Below are 25290 nucleotides of genomic sequence, written 5' to 3' on the forward strand. Positions count from 1 at the left end.
CACATATGTTCATTGTGGTCTCTCCCTTATATGCCTATCCCATTATCCTGCATGTGGTCAATCCATGTTTACCGAACTAATACCTTTATTTTACCTTAGGATCCTCAGACAAGGCAGTTGCCAAGGTCTGCTGGCTGACACAAGGTCAGTGTTTAAAGTGGAAAGCAGGTACTGGCAATGCCAACCCTGTCTTTTGGTAAAACAGCATTCTTATACTGTGACCAGGCAAGAGATCCTAGAGGATCTAGCTCAAGGGATCAGCCACAGTCTCACACTGAGTTATCTGCTGTGCCTTTTGATTATTTGTTTATGAGTCTGTCTCTCCAGCCAGGTTGAATTCTGAGGGCACATAGAGATTTTACTGGCTACCTATCCCCAGGTCCTAGCATACTGCTGGAAACAGTGTAAGTTCACTACATGTTTGCTGAAAGACTGATCTACTGAATGACTAAATGGAAACTCCCCACTCCTCCCTAGAGCCTCCATGAATCCAAAGAAATAGAGTCTACAGGAGCTGCATCCTCAGACCTCTTCCCCCAGCCTCATTCCTACAGCAGGCAGACTCCGCTGGTGATACCATCAGCAGGTCATTCCAGCAGCTCCCTTGGCTCTGGAAGCTCTCTGGCTCTAGCTTCGGTCAATTCTGCTGCACAGACACAGGGGCTGACAGTAAGTCTGCATCAGTTGCCCTTTCAGAGGGGACAGAATTTTCCCTATTTAAACTGCTGTTGGAATTGGCTAATTAGAAGGATTTAAAAAATCTTAACACTCTAAACAGAGAAAACTGGTTCTGAATTATTAAGCAACACTTTCAATGCATTTGAATAACCTTAAGTGACTTAGCTGCCACCTGATCCTAAGCTCTAGCTCAGATAAATAAATGTGAAATATTGTCAAAGCCTTGGCTTATAGGAGCCTCCAGCTACAGTAAATAAAAGCTTAAGTCCTCACAAACTGCCTGGGACAGAGATACTGTCATATAAAAAGAAAGAAGATGATCTTAAATAAAGCCAGTAGGACCAGGAAGCCAATGGTTTTGTTCTAGTTTTCGGAAGAGAGTTGTCAATGGGGCATGTATTATCAACATCCAGGTCATTTAATCACAGAATCACATAATATCAGAGCTGAAAGAAAATTAAGAAAACACTTAATCTCTTCATATTTTAGATAAAGAAAAAAAGACCCAGAGACATATGTACCTTGCTTGAGATCACATAACAAGTGGCTAGAAGAATTAAAATTTTGCCCCAGGAGATGTGGCTCCCAGCTTAACCCCCTTCCTACTGCACTACATTCTTCTCACTTTTGTTTTTTTGATTAAAAAAATTCTGGGGGCCAGGCGCATCACTTGAGGTCAGGAGTTCCAGGCCAGCCAGGCCAACATGGTGAAACCCCGTCTCCACTAAAAATACATAAATTAGCCAGGCAGTAGATGGCATGCACCTGTAATCCCAGCTACTCAGGAGGCTGAGGCAGGAGAATCGCTTGAGCTTGGGAGGCGGAGGTGGCAGTGAGCTGAGATGGCACCACTGCAGTCCAGTTTGGGTGACAGAGTGAGACTCTGTTTCAAACAAAAAAAAATTTTTTTTTTTAAAGATGAGATTTCACTATGTTGCCTAGGCTAGAGTGCAGTGGCCTATTCAGGCTCAATTATAGTGCACTACAGCTTGGAACTCCTGGGCTCAACTTATCCTCCTGCCTCAGCCTCCTGAGTAGCAGGGACTACGCTGCAGGCTTGTGCCACTCACATTCTTCTAAGAATGTCTGGCTGGAGATGTCAAAATGAGAGGCTGACAACTGGCTATAAAAACACATCTGAAAATTTTAATCAGATGGGTCACTTCTGGTGCTTGAGTTCTAGAAACTCCATGCTCCTGCCATGCCTCCTCCCCCCAAACTTGGGAGTTTTACTTCCAAGACCATGTAAGGAGGAGGTAAGGGGAGGGTGAGAGAGAAAGAAACCAGGAATGTCACTATAATGTGGCCCCTCACTTGCCTGTCCTCAAGCTATGAAGATATCATGAGTTTCTGACTGGTAAGATGGAAAATATAAAAGCAACCAACCAAACAAAAACAGTGGATGAATAGCTGGGAACATTTTATTTCTTCTAATTTATTTACTAAACAAGTATTTCCGGAGTGTTTACTACATGTAAGAAACCATGCTAGGTCCTGGATTATAAGAGTAAACAAGACACTATTTCTGCTCTCAGGAGTATACAGTCTAGGGCAGAATGCTGACAAGAAAAGAATTTAGAACACTGAAATTCAGAACAGTAAAGGGCCACAAGAGGGAAAAGGGTACCAGGAAACTACAAAGGAAGGCAAATGCCTGGCTCAGCCCTAGGGTGTCAATTAGTTCCACATTTTTCTTTCCTCCTTGTCTCAAACTTCATGTGTACAATTTTTTGTTTAAAAAACGTATATCTTACCTTCACTTTGTGACTATGTAAACTTGAACCAGCCATTTCTGCTTTTGGTTTTCCTAACCCTGCAAGTTACTTCCCATTTCTGCATCTCAGTTTTTTCATCTAGAAAATAGGTTATTTGCCCCTAGTTTTCACAGTAAAGAATGCATGCATGAGGAAGGCTTGCTCACACAAGGTCTTACATAAAGCCAATTAGAGGAGGGAAAGTGAAAAAAAAAATGGAAATAGCAAAAGAATCTTCAGGTTTGGGATTCAGCCAAACCTGAAGATTCAGATTTAGACATTAAACCTGAAGGCTTGAGGTCCTGGTTCTGGACGAAGAACAGGGTGTGGTTTTGGTGAAGTAGGCTGGGGATCCAGTTGGCACTGTGGTGAGGTCCTGGGGAATCTGCCATTTGATGCATGCGCTAATGACGCACTCTAGAACTCCAGTACTGGCTTTGAAAATTATAAGGAGTGTCTACAAAAGGTTAATCTGCGCACATACACATTTGCAGTTGTTTGTGTTTACAATGGGGTTGTTATACAGACTTTAAGTGAGCAAAGCATGTCTGCGAAAGCAACTAGAATACAGAGCACAGAACTAACAATTTTTAATTTATGGCTGGATAGAATCAGATTAGATTGTATGTACAGCCTTCAAAAGCTTATTTGATTTCTTGGTCAGGTGTGGTGGCTCATGCCTGTAATCCCAGCACTTTGGGAGTCTGAGGCAGGCAGATTGCTTGAGGTCAGGAGTTTGAGACCAGCCTGGGCAATTCAGTGAAACCCCATCTCTGCAAAAAAAAAAAAAAAAAATACAAAAATTATCCAGGCATGGTGGTGTGCACTTGTAGTCCCAGCTACTGGGGAGGTTGAGCCTGCTGTGATCACACCACTGTACTCCAGCCTGGGTGACAGGGTGAGACCCTGTCTCAAAAAAAAAAAAGTAAAAGTTTATTTGGGGAAGGGTAAATAATTTTGAAAAGGTTATCGATCGGGCGCGGTGGTTCACACCTTTAATCCCAGCACCTTGGGAAGCTGAGGCGGGTGGATCACCTGAGGTCGGGAGTTCAAGGCCAGCTTGACCAACATGGAGAAACCCCGTCCCTACTAAAAATACAAAATTAGCCAGGCATGGTGGTGCATGCCTGTAATCTCAGCTACTTGGGAGACTGAGGCAGGAGAATTGCTTGAACCTGGGAGGCAGAGGTTGCAGTGAGCTGAGATTGAGCCATTGCACCCCAGCCTGGGCAACAAGGGTGAAAGTCTGTCTCAAAATAATAATAATAATTTTGAAAAGGTTTAAGTATATCAATATACATAAACAGTAATAGTCACTCCATTTTATGTTCGGCATAGTATGGGAAAGGACCTGGGTTTTGAGAATCAAATACTGATATTGACACTTACTGGACAATACTGAGAAATTTAAACTCTTTGAGCTTCAGTGTTCTTATTTGTAAAATGGAGACAATATCTATCTTTCAGGGAACTAATACCTGGCATACAATAGGCACAAAAAGAAATAGCTATATTCATTGTCATCGCTTCCCACCATTCCAAGTCCTTTGTAAATAAGTTAGAAAGCGGTAAGGGCAAATTTTTTAAGGCTCTGAATTCTAGTCAGCTCATCTGAAATGGCTGTAATAACCTCAAACACATTTAAAAAAATTCCTTTGTGCACTTCTTTGATCTGGTCAGAAGCATACAATGATGGGTTTTCTCATAAAATGCCACTGGTTCCCTCAATATGTCTGTGGTTTAGCAACTCTTTCCTCTTTTTGCCATCAATTTCATCATAATGGCTTAGAAATGCTGAGCATTTACTATGCTAGTGCTTTACGCATATCACTTCATTTCATTTTTACAACAGCTCTATGAATTTCGTACTATCATTATCCTTATCCTACAGCGAGGAAACTGAGCTACCTAGAGGCTAAGTAATTTACACAAGATCAAACACCTAGGAAATGGTAAAGATGAGATTTAGTCTGGGACTCCAGAACTCAGTCTCCCCTGCCCCGCCGTTTTTTTTTTTTTTTTTTGAGACAGAGTCTTGTTCTGTCACCCAGGCTAGAGTGCAATGGCACTATCATGGCTGACTACAGCCTCCACCTTCCAGGCTCAAGTGTTCCTCCTGCTTCGGCCTCCTGAGTAGGTGGGACTACAGGCAAGTGCCACCACACCTGGCTAATTTTTTTTTTATTTTTAGTAGAGACGATGTATTGCTACATTGCTGAGGCTGGTCTCAAACTCTTGAGCTCAAGTAATCCTCCCACTTTGGCCTTCTAAAGTGCTGGGATTACAGGTATGAGCCACCACACCCGGCCCAGAACTCAGTTTTTTAACTACTACCCAATAAAGTCTCTCTATGGCTTATCTTCAAATCTGCTCCAGTCACTGCCAGGGGCATTTTCTGGTGTTGAGCCATCCTCACAGTTTAAATCTCTATTCTCTGCTAGAAAGTACCACCTAGACTTTCTCCTGGCCCCTCAGACTCAACAAATCCCAAAGTGAACCTGCCTCTCCATTTATCTTCCTTGATTTTTGCCTATGGTACTATACCATCTTTTTAGTTGTTCAGGCTCGGGACCTCTAAGTCACCTCTGAAAACTCCTTCTTCCTATCCTCCCTCAACCTTGACATAGCCAATTATTAAATCCCACTGATCCTTCCTTCTTCCTGATTCTGCTGCCTTCTCTTCATCCCAAATTGTTGCCATCTAGTACTGTCTCCCACAGCCTGTTTAATTTTCTAGTGCAATAGTCATATCTGGTCTCCCTTTCCCAGGCTTTCACTACTTTAATCCTTCCTAATCAGAATAATCAACAGTGTTGAGAAGTGGGGAAAAGGCAGAAATGTAGAATCAAAAGACCTAGGTGAAGCCACTGCTCTGCAACTTAGCTAGGTCAGTTTGTATAAGCCACTTGGCAGCTCTAAGTTCAATCTTTCATTTTTAACATAGGGCCTAATCCCTACCAACAAACTAGCATTATAAATGGTTTTATGAGGGCAAGAATTCTGTCCTCAATTAGTGGACGTATAGTAGTAAAGAATTCTGTGGAGTACTATGCATAGAATATACTCATTTTTCCATGTATAGTTCTTCATAGAATTATTCACTACCATATACCAAACGTCTTGTGCATAACAGGTGCTCAAAAATATCGGTTGGATTAATACGTAGAAAACTCTTCCATATTTTTTCATCTCTTATTTTATTTCCCTTTATACCTGACTTCATAGCCTAAATTCCAATCACAGAAAACTGTATGCAATTCCCCAAACATATCATACTGATTTATAATTCTATGATTTTGTTCACATTTCTCCTGCTTGGCAAATGCCCATTCCTTTCTTTCTGTTTTCAAAATGTCTTTTTTTGCAGTATATTTAGTGTCATGTTTTTCACATTTGTGTGCTTTTTGTTAGTGATTTTCCTGTTTAAAATGGTTCCCAATCATAGTGCTGAAGTGCTGTCTAGTGTTCCTAAGTGAAGGAGGGCTGTGATGTGCCTTGTGGAGAAAATATGTGTGTTAGATAAGTTTCACTCAGGCACGAGTTTTAGGACTATTAGCTATGAATTCAATGTTAATGAACCAACAGTATATATTAATGTGTCTATACATATATGTGTGTATGTGTATATGTGTGTGTGTGTGTATACACACTTTTTTTTTTTTTTTTTTTGAGGCAGGGCCTGGCTCTCTAGCCCAAGCTGGAGTGTAGCAGTGCGATCATAGCTTACTGTAGCCTCAACCTCCCAGACTCAAGTGATCCTCCCACCTCACTCTCAAGTATCTGGAACTACAGGATGCACCACTATGCCCAGCTAAGTATTTGTGTGTGTGTGTGTGTGTGTGTGTGTGTGTGTAGAGAAAGGGTCTCACTATGTTGCTCAGGCTGGTCTCAAATTCCTGGGCTCAAGCCATCCTTCTGTCTTGGCCTCCCAAACTGCTCACTGGCGTGAGCCACAGCACCTGGCCTAAGTAAAGTGCCCCTAAACAGAAACACACATAACATACATAACAAAGTTATGCATTGAGTGGTTGATGAAAATGTGACAAGAGGCTCACAAGAACTTAACCCTGTATTTCCCCTAGGAACAGTGGTTGAGTATCCACTAATTCAGTGTTTGTGGCAACATTATACAATATAACTACTGTGAATAATGGGAATCAATTGTATTTCCCAGTTCTAAAACCAATAGCTCCCCACAGCCTATAGAATAATATTCTAATTTCTTAACCTCAGGTGTATTATTACAGTCTGCACCACTGATAGAGGACTTTTTATTCAGCCAAATCTGTGTATTTTTCATGTTGTATCTAGCTTGACAGTATGTGCCACAAGTCTGTCAGGATGATCTTCTCCTGTCGTTATCTGCCCTGCCAGACGTGGTTGGCCCTTATAGACAAGACTGTGTTGTAATTATCATCACACCCTTCAAAGTGTATACCTGTCATTCTTCATCTATCTATCCATCTACCTACCCACAACTCAGCGAGCCCCTACTCTGTGCTAGACTTGTGTAAGTCCTGTGCCAGAAACTGGGGGTACAAAGGCAAATAAGACAGTATAGCTGCTGCCCTAAATGAACTTATACAGAGCAACTCCCAGAGGGCCCTGACATAAATGAGGTAAAAAATCTCTATGAGGAAATACACCTGTCTCTCACACTAGGAAAAACACCATAAAGTAACTCAGGAATATTTCCAATTATGAAAGAAATCTGCTGGTTTGGTAAAACAGAAGACAAATGTTAAACTCTAGATATTTCTAATTGAACATCACTCTCAATCTTTTGTTATTAGGCATGTAAGGCACATTGTTTGATATCTTTACTTGAAAACTGGTAGTTTCCAAACAGTTAATACTGGACAAAGATTCGTTGTCTTCTTGAAACCAAAACACAGAAAAAAAAAAGAAAAAAAAAAGAGATAGGAAGGAGGGAATGGGGTTGGGAAGAAAAATAATCACCATTACCATCACACCAGCTACACTATTAGATTCTTACCCTGTGTTAATTTTATATATATTATATATTATACACGTTATATATATTTTATATATTATATTATATATTAATATCAATATATAATATATCAATATTATATATATACACACACACACACACATATATACATAAAACCTTGGGAGGTTGTGCCTGGTTTCTCCTGGACTTTGCCCATGTACCTTTTCTCTTTGCTGATTTTGCTTTGTATCCTTTTGCTCTAGGAACTCATAGCCCTGAGCATAATTATATGCTGAGTCCTATGAATCTTCCTAGGAAATCACATATATATGAATGAAACATTTTATATCGATTTTTAAATGCTCACTACATGCTTCTGAAGCAGGTATTGCTACTTCCATTTTACCAAGAAATTAAGTAACCTAAGATCACTCAGTGAAGAGTTGATCCATTTGACTCCACAACCTGTGTGTTTTCTTGATTCAGTCTACAATGCCTATGAAATGTGACTGGGGAGAGGCAGTGTTGATCCTTACAGTGTTGATCTGTATTTGTTTATAGTAACAAGCAAGAAAAATAAATATTAACAACTCCTCCCCTTTTTAAAGTAGCCAATTTGAAGAAAGTATTCTCCCTAGGCAGTGAGGGAAAGTGGCTGCAGGCTCAAGGACAACCGTAGGGGTTCGGAGCAGACCATTATAGAATTTGGGGCAAATTTGCATTGAACACGCTGATACTCTACACGCCAGGTGATGGCTATCTCTAGGGATTGTGCTTCCCTCATGATGTCTGGAAAATCTCCTTTGAAAATACAGGTTGATTGGTGCTTGTTAGGATTCTTCTGAGACTACTTTTATACCCTTTGCTACGGGACTAAGTTATGTTTGAAGAGAAGGCGGGAAGTTTCTCTGTTTACAGAGGGCCCCTTACATACCTAGCAGTCAACTCCAGAAGTGAATTTGAGACAAGAATATCTTAAAAAACAAAGTCACATGTTCAGAGAAAAGTTAACACAGCAGGACTGCTAGTGTTTGAAAGGCCTGCTTACAAGGTTGGCAACTAGAAACTTGGGTTTGAGAAGGGTTACCATTATTCCCAGAACTGGTAAGAGTAGCTCATTATGCCTAAACTGTTTGTGCAAACAATATAGTTTATGATGAACACTTGCTTTCCTTCTGGGAGTCTGGCATTTTGGTATATGTCTGGCAGAGTGTACCTATGTGGTCAGCCCCCAATAAAAGCCCTGGGCAGAGTCCCTATAAGCTTCCTTGGTTGGCAACATTTCACATGTGTTGTCTCAAATCACTGCTGGAGGTAATTAAGCATGTCCTGTATGATTCCATTGAGACAGGACCCTTGGAAGGTTGTGCCTGGTTTCCCCTGGACTTTGCCCATGTACCTTTTTTCTTCGATAATTTTGCTTTGTATCCTTTTGCTGTAACAACTCATAACCACAAGTGTGATTATATGCTAAGTCCTATGAGTCTTCCTAGGAAATCACTGAACTTAGAGATAGTCTTGGGGACCCCCAACACATTATATGAAAATGTTTTCTGTTTAGGGTAAAGAACATAGACTTTGAGGTTAGAATCCCAATTATCTCAGTTACTATGTGTGTGGTGCTGGAAATAGCACTTAACGTCTCTTAGCCCCAGTTGTCTAACCTGTAAAATAGGACTATCTATGCTTTAGGGTTGAATGAAAATTAAATGAGAGAATACTTTCTGAAATGTCTGCACAAGGTCTGGTATGGAACAGAAATTAATAATTGTTAATTCCTCTGTCTGACTGAAAGCTGGAAAAGGCTGTAAAAACTGAAGAGGTCCTGAAATCAGCCATAAAAATTTCAAAGAAAACCTTCACATCGGAGATCCACCACCTCTTGGAAGGCTCAGGCCCAACTGTTCTTAGAACTAGGCAGAAAATTCTACCAACAAAAGTCACTCAAAACTTCTCGGATGTTTGGTCACATTTCCATGTAACCCTTGCTGAGAGGATTTTGCTTTGTGGAAAAAAGTAATGTGGAGAAAAGACAGAATATGCTTCCTTAGAGGAAAGTAGGAGTGAAAGTGAGATGGTGTGGTGTCATCCTATACACCCAGAGGTAGGTCTAGTTGGTGAGCTGTGCTATTCTTTCCCAGCACAAGGTCTACACATCTTAAAGCCTCACATCTTGAATGCACCATGTGCCATGTCTGTGTCCTCACATTACCTCACTTAATTCTTTATTTTTAAATTTTTATTTTTTATAGAGATGTGGGTGTCTCTCTATGTTGCCCAGGCTGGTCTTGAACTCCTGGGCCCAAGTGATCCTCCTGCCCTGGCCTCTCAAAGAGTTGAGAGGCTGTACCTGGCCTTCACTTAATTCTTATATCCAGCACAAAGGAGGTTATTATTATCTGCCTTTTACAGGTGAAAGAACCAGTTTAGTGTGGTTATGTGACTTGCCCAAGGCCCCCCTAATTGTTGGTTCTTTGTGTTATATCATCATGCTGTCTTCCTGTCATTGCCAAGACTCAGAACACATTTTTACTGCATTTTACTAAGGAGACTGCAATAAACAGTGGACTTTCTTCCAAGGAAGAGTCTGTTATAATGCAACTGGCAAAGTGCAAGTCACTGTCATATTAAGAATGAAGAATGTGTCTAAAAACTTATTTTTTAAAAGGCCAGAGACAGGTCAAAAGTAGTGAATTTTGGGACATGGATTAAAGAGGTTTAGCCATTACCAACTCAAATGGCATGGCCCTCTGCCAGTTACCAAGTATTTTCATTATCACTTTTGATCTTATCATCACAATTTATCTGTGAGGACACATGACATTATCCTCACTTGAAAGATGAAGTAGCTGAAATACAGAAAAGAGAAATGATGTACTCAGAGTACCTCAGCTAACAGGTGGAAGTGCCAGCATTAGAACAAAGATCTGTCTGACTCCAAGTATACAGAGGACAGGAGAATCTATGGGCCATTTACCAAATACTTAGTCTGGGCACTGGTAACCTTTACATCCAACCATCTCTCCAATCTTCCCCTGCCTGGTGGTATTTCTATCATCTCATTTTAAAGACTACAACACCCTTAATTATTCTTCTGGCTTCAGTCTTTATTCCATGTTAATTCATCTTTCCAGGTTAACAGTGAGATATAACAGAAAGAATCACTACCGTCACATTTAAGTGCCAGGTCTGCCACTGCTTGGCTATGTGATCTTGGTTAAAACACTTAATTTACAGTTTCAGTTTTGAAGCTATAAAATGGAGATAATATCTGCCTGGTATAAAAGGTTTTGGACATGAGTTTGAAATCTGCTTCTTTGAGCTTTTGATTTCTTAACTGTAAAGTAAGGATACTCCGATCTCATAGGGTTGTTGTAAGAATTCAATTACATAATACCTGTAAAGTGCCTAGCACTTTAACATATAATGGGAACATATAAGGGGAACTCAGTAAATAGAAGACAGCATTATTATTTTTTCACAGGCTGTTTGTTCATTTGCATCATTCATTCATTCATTCAACAGGTATTTACTGCACATCAGTTAGGTTTCAGGTACTGTCCTAGGTGCCAGGAATGTATTAGTTAACAAATAAAGTTCTTGCCCTCTAAGAACTTTTATTCTAGTAGCAGGGAGACAATAAACAACTATATACTTATTATGTCAGATAGTGAACAGTTCAGTGGAGAAAAAGAGAGCAGGATAAGAGGAATAGGGGTTGTCAGTCTGGCAGGGTGGGGAAGGTAGGGCAGAGAGGGCAGGGAAGGAAGACTATTATTTTATATGGGTTGGTCAGCAAAGGCCTCAATACAAAGGCAGTATTTGAGCAGCTATCTGAAGGAAGTGAGGGCATGAGCACTATCTAGAGGAAGACTATTTCAGCAGAAGAAAGTGCAAATGCAAGGCCCTGAAGTAGGAACATGTTTCATGGTGTTGTACAAATAGCAAAGATGCCAAGGTAAATGGAAATGACTGAGTGGGAGAGGGGTCAGAGAAATGCCAGGAAGTTACATCGAGAAAGGCCTTTCATTCTGAACTGATGGGGAGCTATTACAGGGTTTGAAAAGAGAAGTGACATGATTTGCCTTATTAAAAAAAAATCACTGTCTTTTTTGAAAACAAGATTGAAGGGGATCACAGATGGAGGCAGAGGCCAGTAGGATATCATTATAATAATCTGAATAAGAGATTAAAGTGCCTTTGGCTACGGTTCAGTTGTAGAGGTAGTGAGAAGCAGATTCTGGGTATACTTTGAAAGTAAAACCAACAGATTTTGCTTATGAGTTGGAGAAAGGACAGAAAGAGGAGGATGACTCGAAGGTTTCTTGCCTGAACAAAAAGAATGAAGCTGCCATTTAATCAGATAAGGAAGACTATGGGAGAAGCAGGTTTTGGGGGAGAGTAGGAATCAGGAATTCAGTTTTGACTATGTTTCATGTGAGACGCCTACTGGATGCAAAGTGGAGATACTAAGTAGATAGTTGTATGTAGACATGTTTGGAGTTGAGGAGAGAATTTAGACTGGATATATATATTTGTGAGTTGTAACTCTGTATATCACATTTATTGCCACAAGACTGGATGAGAGCGCTTAGATAATGCCAATAGAAAGAGATCAAAGGACTGACATTTATTGAGCACCTGCTATGTGCCAGGTAATGTAAATCTGTAAATTACGGAATAATGTATGGGTAGTTATTCTTACTGTGATGAGAATAATGGATGACTACATCATTCTGTTACTCAACAAATTTTATGTGGAATAAAGCCAAGCTCCTTTGCCTAGTATTCCAGTTTTATATATCCTGTCCCCAAACCTCCTTCAGCCTTTTCCCAGGATTTTATTAGACAAAGCCCTCTGGTTTCAGCCAGTCTGGTCTACACTCTACCATATAGCCATGGCTTTGTGCTTTTCAACATTAGACCTTTTTCCTCAAGCTGTCCTAGCTGCTGGAGAATGTTCTCCTCTTAGCAACCTACCAAAAAATCCTATCCATCTCAGTTTTGTTCAACTGCTATCTCTTTTACACAATCTCTCTTGGTTACCCACGCAAGCAGGGATCTATTGCCCCTTTTGCTTGACTATTCTTTGGACCCACTGCATGAACTGCAGTATGAGGACTGTTTGTATGAGAGGCTGAAATATTCCTAAATGTGGGACCATGACTTATTCCTTGGCACTAAGCAGAGTGGCTGGCAAAATAAAACTGTATTGGATAAACAGGGTGTGAAATACAACTAAGTGTATATTTTACCAGCATCTGGCAGTGACCCAGAAATAGGAATTATAAGGTGAGATGAATAAATCAGAGATGATGAAATCTTTCCAAATATGTAACACCGAACTTCATTTACACATTGAAAGTATTTTTCTTTTTTTTCTTTTTGAGACAGGGTCTCACTCTGTCACCAGGCTGGAGTGCAGTGGCGCAATCTCGGCTCACTGCAACCTCTGCCTCCTGGGTTCAAGTGATTCTCTTGCCTCAGCCTCCCAAGTAGCTGGGACCACAGGTGCGTGCCACCATGCCTGGCTAATTTTTTGTATTTTTAGTAGAGATGGGTTTCACCATGTTAGCCAGGATGGTCTCGATCTCCTGACCTGATGATCTGCCCTCCTCAGCATCCCAAAGTGCTGGGATTACAGACATGAGCCACCATGCCCAGCCTTGAAAGTATTTTTCTAGATGATAATCCACCTGACTGATTTATTTCTTATTTGGCTCAGGAAGCATGATGGCATAAGGATTAAGAACACAGGCTCTGCAGTCATATACCTAAGGTTTATATCTAGTTCTGATATTTACTATGACACTGGGCAAGTTACCTAACCTCTTTTGTGCCTCAGTTTCCCTATTCCAAAGCAGGGATTGAGTATTTTAAACGTTCTCACCTTTCAAAAAAAGCAGGTGAGGTGACAGATATGCTAATTAGCTTGATTTACTCTTTCTACAATGAATACATATATCAAAATATCACACTGCACCAGGCATAGTGGCTCACGCCTGTAATCCTAGCACTTTGGATAGCCAAAGTAGGCAGATCATCTGAGCCCAGGAGCTCGAGACTAGTCTGGGCAACATGGCAAAATCCCATTTCTATAAAAAACACAAAAATTAGTTGGGTGTGGTGTCATGCACCTGTGGTCCCAGCTACTCAGGAGGGTGAGGTGGGAGGATCACTTGAGCACAGGAGGCTGGGGCTGCAGTGAGCTGTAATTGCGTCACTGTACTCCAGCCTGTATGACAGAGTGAGACTCTGTCTCAAACAACAACAACAACAACAAAACTGCATCACATTGTACCCCATAACAATATAAAATTATTATATGACAATTAAAATTTTATTTGTATTTATTTATTTTTTTGAGACAGTCTTGCTCTGTCTCCCAGGCTGGAGTCCAGTGGTATGATCTTGGCTCACTGCAACCTCCGCCTCCCAGGTTCAAGCAATTCTCGTGCCTCAGCCTCCCAAGTAGATGGGATTACAGGTGCACACCATTACATCTGGCTAATTTTTGTATTTTTTTTTTTTTTTTGAGATGGAGTCTCACTCTGTCACCCAGGCTGGAGTACAGTGGTGCGATCTCAGCTCACTGCAACCTCTGCCCTCCGAGTTCAAGTGATTCTCCTGCCTCAGCCTCCCAAGTAGCTGGGATTACAGGCGCCTGCCACTGCACCTGGCTAATTTTTTGTATTTTTAGTAGAGACGGGATTTCACCATCTTGGCCAGGCTGGTGTTGAACTCCTGACCTCATGATCCACCCACCTTGGCCTCCCAAAGTGCTGGGATTACAGGTGTGAGCCACCGCACCTGGCCTAATTTTTGTATTTTTTTAGTAGAGGCAGGGTTTCATCATGTTGGCCAGGCTGGTCTTGAACTCCTGACCTCAAGTGATCTGCCTGCCTCAGCCTTCCAAAGTGTTGGGATTACAGGCGTGAGCCACTGCGCCTGGCCAACAATTAAAATTTAAAAAATTTAAAACTTAGAATTTAGAAAATAAATTTCTTAAACAAAATGAATAACCTGAAGAAATATAAACTGCCCTTGCTAGTATTTTTCCCTCTAATTAGGTTGCTGTTGTGTCAGATTAGAGTTTCATATATAGGCCTATTTAAGCAGCAGCTGTATTATTCTTTTAAATCTTTTGCCATTTACTATTTTTTGAATGTAGTAAATATTATGTAAATGGTTTTTACCAAATGACTTCTACTTAAAAATTAAGGTGTCCTGTCAAATAATCCAGGACCATTTTTCTTTACAACATAACTTTTGAAAATAAGCTAATCAAGAGGCCTGGACTGCAGTCCTCAGTGGTCATTAATTAATTGAATGTACACTCTCAAGAAAGTAATTTTACCTCAAGACCTCATGTTCCCCATCTGCTGAATGACATTAACACCACACCTGTCTTGGTATCTCCCAAAGCTGACAGAAGAGGAGTGGGATAATTCTGTAAATGTATTTTGTACCTTAGTGAGGTCTCTTGTTTCTTTCAGTCAAGCAGTTTATTGTGGTTTAATGATGAGATGCATGTGCTGAGGAGGTAATCAGAAGAAGTGAGAAAAGGAGATGGTGTGAAATTTTGAAGATTTTGTATGCCAAGGTAAGGAGTTTGGACTTTTTCCACAGGCCATTAGAACCACTGGAGGCTTTTAAGCAGGAGACAGACAGAGATAATCAAAACCGTTTAAAAAAATCACTCAAGAGACAGTGGGGAGCACAGATGTGGGGAGGCAAAACTGGAGGCAGGGAGATGAATTAGGAAGCCATAGGTTTAATTTGGGCTATGACGACTTGGGCAGTGGTATAGAGGGAAAGAGAAGAAAAGAACAGATTTGAGAGAAGTTTAGAGGCAAAATTAACGTTGCGACCATCTAGATACTAGTTGTGTTCTATTACACAATCATAGTTCTTTTTATCTGAATCTTGATTATTTAGGGATACTGAAAAATGTCAAATAACCAGATACAGTGATATAAAATACCTGAGGGGAATGGAACAAGCTCAGCAGTAGTACCTTTAACATATATTTCACCAATTAGATGCTTCATCTTGGTTTATTTTGAGAACAAAGCTTTTAAGATACAGTCATTCAATGGCATTAAAGTTTTCCCTTCTGGCTCTTGTTTTTTTAAAAAATAAAACTTAGTCTAATATAAATTGAAAATCAATCCCACTGCAATATTAGAGGTATTACCATAGGAAGGTTTTTGAAGTACAAAATATTTTTAAATATTGGTGCTTGCAGCTGCAATTTATTGCATTTACTAGGTGGTCTCTAATGTTGATTTTTCTAGTTCTATGACTCTAATTTTAAAATGGAACTCTATAATTTATTAACAGTTTTTTAAATGGACTCAATAATCTCAAAAAAGCAATGGTCGTAAGAAAACTTGGATGTCAGTATCAGCTCTGCTTTTATAATTGTTCAAGTGACTTAAGTGCTTAATTTTACCTGCTTTGATTCTCCCACCAGTAAAGTGGCAGCATTGGCCTTCATATCTCTGAGATCCTTTGCAAATATCAGATATTAAGATTTCAATGATATATTCTTAAGCCTGGGTTACAGCTAGATATTTGTAACTCAAATTTGATATCCATCACTGTTCTAGAGAAAGAATTCACTGCTGCCACATTTTCTTTAACTGTAAGCCCTTCCCACCTCTTCTGCCTCTCTCTATTTAGGATTATTACAGCAGATACTGTTTTATGTGCTATGAATATAGTAATTTATATTCACTTAATATAATTCTTACCACGACCCTGTCAGACATTATCATTTCTCTTTCAAAGATGCAGAAATAAAAGTTCAGCAGGGTCAAGTTGTCCAATGTTCAGTATGATGGAGTGGGATTCACATGCAAGACTAACTACCACTGAACCATTTACTTCTGACTTTGCTATTCTGCTTCCACTCACTGAACATCTCTCTGTGCAAGGCTCAGGTAAAATTAACTTCCTTTATAATACTTTCCGTTATCACTGCTGGCTGAAATTACTTATCCTTCTAACTGTGGGTATAATTTGCAATGCAATTTGTTTTGGATGTGTGTTTTTACTATACTGTGAACTCTTCAAGGTCAGTAACAATTTTTTAAAAATTTCTGTATCACCAGCACCTGGTATGAAGGCTGAAACAAGAGCGGTTGCCCAGCAAATGTTTTGCTATAATGAGAGAACAAATATATGAATTAAATGCGAATTAAACTGCTTCTATCTCCTTATGGTGGCAAATAGTATCCATGTGTTATCAATGAAGTCAAGTCAAACTTCACCCAGCTGTAGCTTCTGGATTCAGACTGTAAATTCTACAAGGGTGAGATCGATGCCATTGTTTTTCTTCACTGTGTTTGCAGTGTTTAGCTTGGTGCTTAGCATAATAAAAGTGGATGGGTGACAGAGGAAAGAATTTGTATACCCCAAATTTGAAAGGCTTTTCCCCCAGTACATTTAAACAAACTTTTACTGAAGGTCTACTCTAGGAAAACCATGCTGGAGCTTGATTATACTCATTCTCCTATTCCTTTAAGTCTTAGAGGGAGAAACAAAAATTAAGAGTTATAGTTATAGAGATAAAAACCTAGAAAGCTGGGGCAAAATATAAATTCCCTCATTACTTTGTTTTAGACATAAAATATAAGAAAACAGTTTATTCCTGAATGCATGTCTGTCTGTTTGGGGATTCACATCTATAGATCTAGAAAAAGGCATGTTCCCTAGGTAGAACAGGGGCTGTGTCATTATATCATTGGCAATACATATGGGCTATCAGTGGACTCTTAGAGTTCATCTGCCATTCCTCATCCTCCTTTCCTAGGATTTCCACTCATTTTATAAATTGAAAGGTCTCACTTTCCAATTGTAGATAGAGCTCCTCTGAGGGATGTGGATATGGGTAGGCAAAAAATGGAAAAAGAGTAGGCAGAAAGAAGAGTTGTGGGATAAAGAAATAAGGAGAAGGGAAGAATGGAAAGATGGGGGAGAAGATAAAACAGGTAAAATAGGATTGGAAAAAAGGGAAGGGGTAGAAAAGGAAGGAGGAGAGAAAAGGGAAGATAAGGAAGTGGCACAGAAGAGGAAGGCTGGGGGATACTGACCTCTTACCAAGTGGCATGAGTGATAATCAGCTTTTCTGGGAAGGGCCTATGTTTGGGCTACCGTAGGTCTGGAGGGGAGCTGGGGGAGCTGGCAGCAATCCCTTACTCTAACTCAGAGACAGGAGTTGGCCTACAGGAGGAGGAGTGGGGTGAGCATCCTTACTCAGCTTTTAGGACTCAACTACCTCATTTCCAAGGCAATGCCCAAGTAAGGCAAATGGGCTACTGCTGTTCACACGGCTCTAACATGTCCAGGAGGCAGAGCTCTGGAAATCAATACTATTCCTTCTCTTGGTAACTGTTATTAGCAAAATTGGGGAAAACATACACACACACACACACACACCGCCCAAAACCAAGTAACTCAATGCTTCCACAACTTGAATCAGCTTTTCTGGGGAAGGTCTATGTCTGCGGCTATTTTGGTTGTCCTACAGTGCTCAGTTCAAGGAAGTATGCTCAGCAGACATTTAGTAAATGGTTAGACAGCTGGGAAATATTAACATGAAGTATTGTTTTGGTTGGGGGCGGGTAGCAGGCATGGGAGGTACAGAAGAACACTTATCAGGTCCTCTGCTGAGAAACCAGTCTCTGCTTTGTGGAGAAAAGGCTGAAGACACAATTAAGACTCCTAGAGTTAAGGCTTATATTATTTGTTATTAAAGAGGCAAGGCCTTAAGATGTGCTTTTTAACAGTCTTTAGTTTGGCTGTAATTTAAGATGACTTTTACAAATTAGATCCTAATCCTTACAGACACAGATGGCTGTTACAGAATAGCCTTGCAAAAACACTAGTCATTTGACTTGAAAGAGAATCCAGAGAAGAATGAAGGGCCTTTAACTCTCACCCCACCCCTGGCTCTAGGAGGCCTAAAGAGTCCTGGGTGGGCTTTCTTAGTTTAGGTCTCGAATCTGGGTGGGCCTAGAGCATCTGTTCTCATTTGGACCAGCCTCTCTGTTCATTCTGGAACCAGAGATTAGGGGAGCCTGAGGTTATTAACATTCAACAACAGTTACTGATGCTTATATATGAAGCACTATGCTGGCAACCACAGGGAGATAGTAGCAGGCCCAAGAACACTCTACATTTCACATCACATTTCCCCAGTTTCCTTTCAACAGCAACTTTCCACAGTCCAGAGTTTTACCCTGTGGAAAGAGGTTCTTAATAATGACCAAAAAGCCTAGCTCCTTTTAAGATATTTTCACCCCATCCCTGTCAGTAATAAGCTTTAAAAATTAATTCGAAAGAAAGTAAAGTTTAATTTTAAAATGCAAAGTCCTTAGACTCTATTTCTTTCAGTACTTCCACTTTTAAAGATGAGACCCATTCAGAAAGGGAGTGACTTAAAACTAAGGGTTGGGAAGGGCAAACTTAGCTCCTAAGTTTTGTTTTGTTTTGTTTTGTTTTGTTTTTGAGACGGAGTCTCGCTGTCTCACCCAGGCTGGAGTGCAGTGGCGCAATCTCGGCTCACTGCAAGCTCCGCCTCCCGGGTTCACGCCATTCTCCTGCCTCAGCCTCTCCGAGTAGCTGGGACTACAGGCGCGCACCACCACGCCCGGCTAATTTTTTGTATTTTTAGTAGAGACGGGGTTTCACCGTGGTCTCGATCTCCTGACCTCGTGATCCGCCCGCCTCGGCCTCCCAAAGTGCTGGGATTACAAGCGTGAGCCACCGCGCCCAGCCGCTCCTAAGTTTTTTAAGTTCTCTGAGGTGAGATTTTCATCACAGAACATAAAGTATGAGAACCAGGCTGATCTTGAACCCTTTGATAACGGTTCTTTGTTAAATGTTCACACACTGAGAGTTCAACTTCAGTGACAGAAGTTAAGGTAGTTTTCATACTTGGCTGTGTGGTAAGAACATATGCAGGCATGTGTTCCCTTGTGCATGTTTGTGTGCCTTATATACAAATAAAGGGGATGACCTTGGAGCAGTAGGCAGGGCCAGTGAGAAAAGGAACAATAGTCAGCACCTGGGATCCACTACAGTCTCCTGGGCTTAGAAATAAGTGGCAAGATCCTCATTCCACCCAGAGGGGATATTACTAGTTTCTGTCTCTATCCTGCAAACCTGACAGCCAATGTGAGGAACTTAGACGTGCCTTAATGAAACTCTTGGTTTTGGTATGCTAGGTTACTATACCTAGATCATAATGGAATCACAGAAGATTTACTGTATATTTTAGAGCTAAGCAAGTCCAAGTCCCATCCCATATAAAGCAGGAATACCAGGGATGAATCCCTCTCCATATGTATCTGTTATTGCTGAAAAGAGTAGTACTTGGTAATCTCCAATGATAGGAAAATTAACACTTCATGACATAAGATATTCCTTTCTTAGAAAATGCTTTGTTACACTATGCCAAATTTGTCCCGTGTAACTTCCAACTCATTGGTCCCAGTTCTGCCCCTGGAGCCTCAAAAAATCAGATCCCTCTTTTACAAGGCATGCCTTCAAGTAGCTGAAGACAACAATCACATCTCTCATAGTCCTTCCTTCTTTAGAAGTAACGTTCCTTAAATGACATGATTTCCAGCTCCCTCACCTTCCTACCAGCCCTGCTCCAGACATGCTCCTATTTCTTTGGGCTTCGTTTTTCAGCATGAAGCCTAAAGACTATTTCAGGGGTAGTTTTTTTTTAAAATTTTTTATTTCCATGGGTTTTTGGGGAACAGGTATTTGGTTACACGAGTAAGTTCTTTAGTGGTGATTTGTGAGATTTTGGTGTACCCATCACCCAGGGGGTAGTTTATCTTAGTGCAGAGTTAAACAGGACCATTAAGTTAAACCTCTGGTTGGGATTACACCTCTAAAACAGGAGCTAGCTTTTTTGTTGGCAGCCACAACGCGTTATTAACGTGTATTCAGCTTAATTCAACCATAACCTCTACTAAAGGAATCTATTTCTACACATTTCTGTGAAATTTCTGCAGCTTCATTTTGTGTAAGTTTCAGTATTTTAAGATTTTCTTGAATCTTATTTTTCATAATCTATAAATCTGATAAAGTCTTCATTTAGGTTGCCAATAAATATGGTAAGCAATAAAAGATTAAATACAGAGCCTCTTGGTTCCATAGAAGGAAATAGTGGTTAACATTTTTTGGATGCAACTATTTAATCAGCAATGAATCTAACACATCTATATCTCTCTACTTTGCCCCAGAATACTATGAGAGACTATCAAATATTGTGCTGTAATGCAAGCACACAGTGAATACAGGCCACCCTCTGTAACTTCCCAGGGTAGTAAGGCTATCAAATCACAAAACACTCTTTGTTTTGCATGACTCCTTCTTAGTGAACCTGTATTTGTTGACCCTGATATCTAACTGTTAAGCTGTTAAACATACAATTCTCAGGTATATTCTGAGGTCTACAGAATATATCTCATTTGAGGAATACAGATGAGACCTCGGCAAAGACTGGAATGCTGGAGTAGGGAAAACAGCTAGGAAGGAAGATGTAGTACCTAATTTCTTACATAGGCTACTGGGTACATATCTGCTGGCCTGGGAAGCCATACTTTCTCCAAAAGCTAAGGAGAGAATGGTGTGCAGAACAAAGAAGGACTCCTGTTTGTCTTGTAGTTGCCTGCACCATGGGACTTTTCTTGAACTACTTTGTTCAGCTTTAATGATGGCACATCTCCCACCTGGATATACTTCCTGAGATAGGTATGGGAACTTACATCTCTCCTAGGAAAGGTGCTCAGTAACTTGTACTCATCCCATGGAAATCCTTTGGAAGCTACAAAATCAAAGACAATCTGGAGCTTGTTGCTGGCCAGGAAACGCCGCTCCAAGAACTCGCCACTGGGGGTCCGGATCCGCAGTTTGCTCACAGGCTCAGCATTTTCTTCCTTTGGCTCAGGAGGCAGGGCTTGCTCTAAGGACAGCCGGATGGCCTAGGGAGAGCAAAAACCAGGTGTTAAAATGTGGGAAGGACTGGACTATGGAGAGTGGGGAGGAAGAGACCAGAAAAAAAGCTGCTGCTTTCTAGAAATTCATTGAAAAGTCACTGCCCCATTTATTAGCCAAGCCAAATGCTTGAACAATAGAATAATGTATTTTTCATTTTCTTAGTACTAGCCCAATAGGCAAGTAATTAAAATAAATTCCACCTTGATGACACACATTATTAAATATATAGGAAACTACACAGAAAAGGCATTTTTTAACTGAAGGGCTCAGATATTTGTGATCAAAGACATTCATATCAATTACCCAATTGATACCTTTCTAGGGTATGAATTAAAGCTATTAGATGCATTCAGAAAAGACACACACAAACACAGAGATATATTTATATTTGAGAAATACAAGCAGAAGTAACTGCAGAGTTTGTAGAATATTGGATTGTTATGTTTATGTCAAAATGGAATGGGGAAATTCTGTTCAGGGTGATGAAACATTTTGGAAATAGTGGTGGTGGTTGGACAACACTGTGAATACAATCAGTGCCATTGAATTGTATACTTAAGAATGGCAAGTTACTGTATATATATTTTGCCACAATAAAAGTTTTAAAAAATGGAAAGAACTTCAAATATCAGGTTTATTGGCAGAAGGAGACCACAGTCCTAGTTCTGGCTTTGCCACTAACTCGCTATGGGATTTGGCCAAATATTAGTGGTTGATTTCTGGACGTACAGATAGACCAAACACTTCATTTGACTTAAGCACGTGAAGCAAACTGTTGGAAGGTCTCATGGCTAGCATGGGCTTGAATCCAGGTTTTAGCATTACATTGTTTCACATTTGTGACATTCCATTAGAAGGAGATTGTCTCTGAGGTCCCTAACAACATTGGAATCTATAAAAATCACTAAAACCTTTTTTGTCTAGAACCCTGAGAAAGACTTCATGTTAGAATCCATGAAATTCATCTAAAGCAGTGCTCTGAGGAAATTCACAGCCTTAACATTCGTATGCCATTATAAATTAAAGAATAAAAATAAGTGAATTAAGAATTAGATTTTAAAAGCTAGTCAATTATCAGTGTCTGGTAATAAAAAAATTTAAAAGCTAGTGAAAAAAACAATAAAATAGGTGGAAGGAAAGCTGAGAATAAAAGTATAAAGAAATAATTTAGGAAAAAAAGAAACATATAACTAGTCAGCTAATAAATAAGCTGGTTCTTTGGAGGTAATAAACTTACACAAATAAAAAGAAGCAAAAATGGTAACCCCCGAGGGTAGGGGAAACAAGGTGGAAGAGGTGACAGCTGGTGTTTTCTGCATATGCCTTTCTATTTTGACCTATGCAAATTATCTGTTAAAAAATGTTTAAAAAACCAACAGAAAAAGTTTGCTCAGATACAAATATGGATAAGAAATTAGGTAATTTGTGTCATGCAGGTGAATTTGGTTGGTTCTAATACTGAAGTATTTTTTTTAAATCATTCAAAATTTCTGCAATGTATAGACAAAGCTAGTCTAGCCTATGACTGAGGTTACTTTCCTTCTGGAGGCACTGAATAACCACCTACCTTATAGGGGATTACAGAGATGGGAATTATATAGATCATATATATATAAAATTTTCAGTATGGCATCTGACACATAATAGGCTTCAGTGATAGTTGCTTTTCTTATAATGAAGAGATCTACACAGAATATCAGATCTGGAAGGGGCTGCATTTGTCAAACAGCCCAATACTCTCATTTTTTATATGGGGAAATGGATGCCCAGAAATGGAGACATAAGAAATATAGTTAAAAATATATTTTTGCTTTTTTTTCAGTCACTCTTGCCCTTTTTTCTGATAGCATGAGTGGCAGTTTACCTGATATTGGTGTTCTGCGACAGCAATGAGTTTCGGCTGAGTATTTCCAAATATTAAACTATTTTAGTAACATTATCATATATTAGTAACCCAATGAATGAACATCTGTGTATATCAAAATTAAATGCTAGTTGATATGTCAATTGCAGCATTCACTATTTAGTACCATAGTTATTTATTTAATGTCTGGCCTTCTTACTAGCCTGCAAGCTCCATAATGGCATGGGAGCATGTATTACTTCTTATTCCAAATATGGTGCATAGCACAAAGTAGATGCTCAATATGCTCTTGGAAGGGAAGGAATAAACTAACATGCTAACTGAAATAATGTATGTAAAAGTGCTTAGTATAATTGTAGGCACATACTAGGTGTTCAATAAATGCTAGAAGAATGTGAATCTCATAGCCTCTACTTTTAGTAACTAAGAATTAAACATCTCCTTTCTCTGAGGTATGACTCCTCCTTGCATTAACTGTTCAGATTAATTTTCCACATGTGTCCCTTAAAGGGAAACCATGAGTTGCTTGTAAGTATAAACTTCTGTGGATTAGAGTTATACACATTTTCTAAACTGTTAGTGGGATCATCTATTTCTCAGTTACAGTGGTGGTTCTTTTTTTTTTTTTGAGATGGAGTCTCACTCTGTCGCCCAGGCTGGAGTGTAATGGCGCAATCTCAGCTCTCTGCAACCTCCATCTCCCAGGTTCAAGCGATTCTCCCACCTCAGCCTCCCGAGTAGCTGCTACCACATCTGGCTAATTTTTGTATTTTTAGTAGAGATGGGGCTTCGCCATGTTGGCCAGGCTGGTCTCCTGACCTCAAGTGATCCATCCATCTAGGCCTCCCAAAGTGCTGGGATTACAGGTGTGAACCACCGCGCCTGGCCACAATGGTGGTTCTTTACAACCATATCTTTGAGATTATAAAACATTTTTCCTGATTACAAAAGTAATATAAATTCATTGCAAAAATAGATTAAAAGTAAAACATTAAAACTAATCTATAGATTCACCATCAAGATAGCCATCACCATCATTGTTTATATCCACTAATTTTTAAAATATTTTAACCATTGTTAAGTGTACAATTCAGTGGCATTAAGTAAATTCACAATGCTGTACAACCATCATTACTATTTATTTCCAAAACTTTTTCATCACCCAGATACTCTTCCTTAATTTTTCAGGCATATTTTATATATTTGAAACTTTTTTCAAAATTTGAGTCAGTGTTGTATTGTATAAAGCTTTATCCTTTCTGTTCAAAATCATGTATTTTGTAATTGTTTTAAAGTTTTTATTAAAATATAACATACATATGAAAAAGTGCACAAATCTTAAGTGTACAACTTGATAAAGTTTCAAAGTCAACATATCTGTAAAACTAGAACCCTGATCAAGTATCTCAGAAGCATACCCTTTCCTGGGAACTACTTCCCCTTAAAGTCAGTATTCTGACAGTGCAGTTTAAAAAGTTTTAATTAAATGCAATGTTATGGTTAGAAACATGGGTTTTGGGGTATGACAGACATGCACTCAAATCCTGGGAATTAGGCAAATGACAGTCTTTATGAATTTCAGTTTCCTCATAGGAACAAAGCCAATAACATCTTCCTCACAGCATCCTTCCATAAGATGCAGAATGTTTTTCGGTGGGCCGCCACACCACACTGCTCTTCCTTCCTCTCTGTGGATCACGCCAGCTGCCTAGTCAGTTCTGACGAGAGAACCTGAATACTTGGTTGCTGGTGCAGGATTCACATGCTAATTATGGTTCTTTTTGATGGGAGACTCTGCTTCTAATCGGCCATCTTGGCCCTGTCCCTGACGCCACTTAGCAAATGCTGACACTTGGTCAGCACTCAGTGACAAGTGCTGAGCATTGATCCTCATGCGATACGTAATACTGTGATCAACATACGACAGTTGTTAGTGTTATCATTTTTGTTATGATTATTCCTTTTCACCTACTTTAAATCAGAACTTAATGTGATATTTCTTGGTTTTCCCTCCTTTT

General features: G+C 39.8%; 1 protein-coding gene and 1 long non-coding RNA gene across 8 annotated transcripts in view; one reads left to right on the forward strand and one right to left on the reverse strand.

The window, feature by feature from the left end:
• LOC131384111 (uncharacterized) overlaps nt 1–17369 on the forward strand; it is a 48173-nt gene extending 30804 nt beyond the window's left edge. For 3 of the 4 annotated variants that reach the window (XR_009214641.1, XR_009214643.1, XR_009214642.1), the window contains 3 exons: nt 14883–14989; nt 16180–16331; nt 16503–17369. This is a non-coding gene — a long non-coding RNA (uncharacterized LOC131384111). Of the gene's footprint in view, nt 1–9181; nt 9491–14882; nt 14990–16179; nt 16332–16502 lie in introns of all 4 variants that reach the window. The other variant, XR_009214640.1, reaches the window with a different exon arrangement.
• FAF1 (Fas associated factor 1) overlaps nt 1–25290 on the reverse strand; it is a 523525-nt gene that overhangs the window by 19417 nt on the left and 478818 nt on the right. For all 4 annotated transcript variants that reach the window (XR_009214639.1, XR_009214638.1, XM_032160807.2 and 1 more), the window contains exon 18: nt 21177–21392. Coding sequence is in view for 2 of the 4 variants with exons in the window: in XM_032160807.2 (XP_032016698.1) it covers nt 21177–21392 (216 nt within the window). In the remaining 2 variants the exon portion in view is untranslated. The remainder of the gene's footprint in view (nt 1–21176; nt 21393–25290) is intronic.

This window comes from Hylobates moloch, unplaced genomic scaffold (genome assembly GCF_009828535.3).
Source record: "Hylobates moloch isolate HMO894 unplaced genomic scaffold, HMol_V3 SCAFFOLD_8, whole genome shotgun sequence".
In the NCBI taxonomy this organism is placed as follows: domain Eukaryota; kingdom Metazoa; phylum Chordata; class Mammalia; order Primates; family Hylobatidae; genus Hylobates; species Hylobates moloch.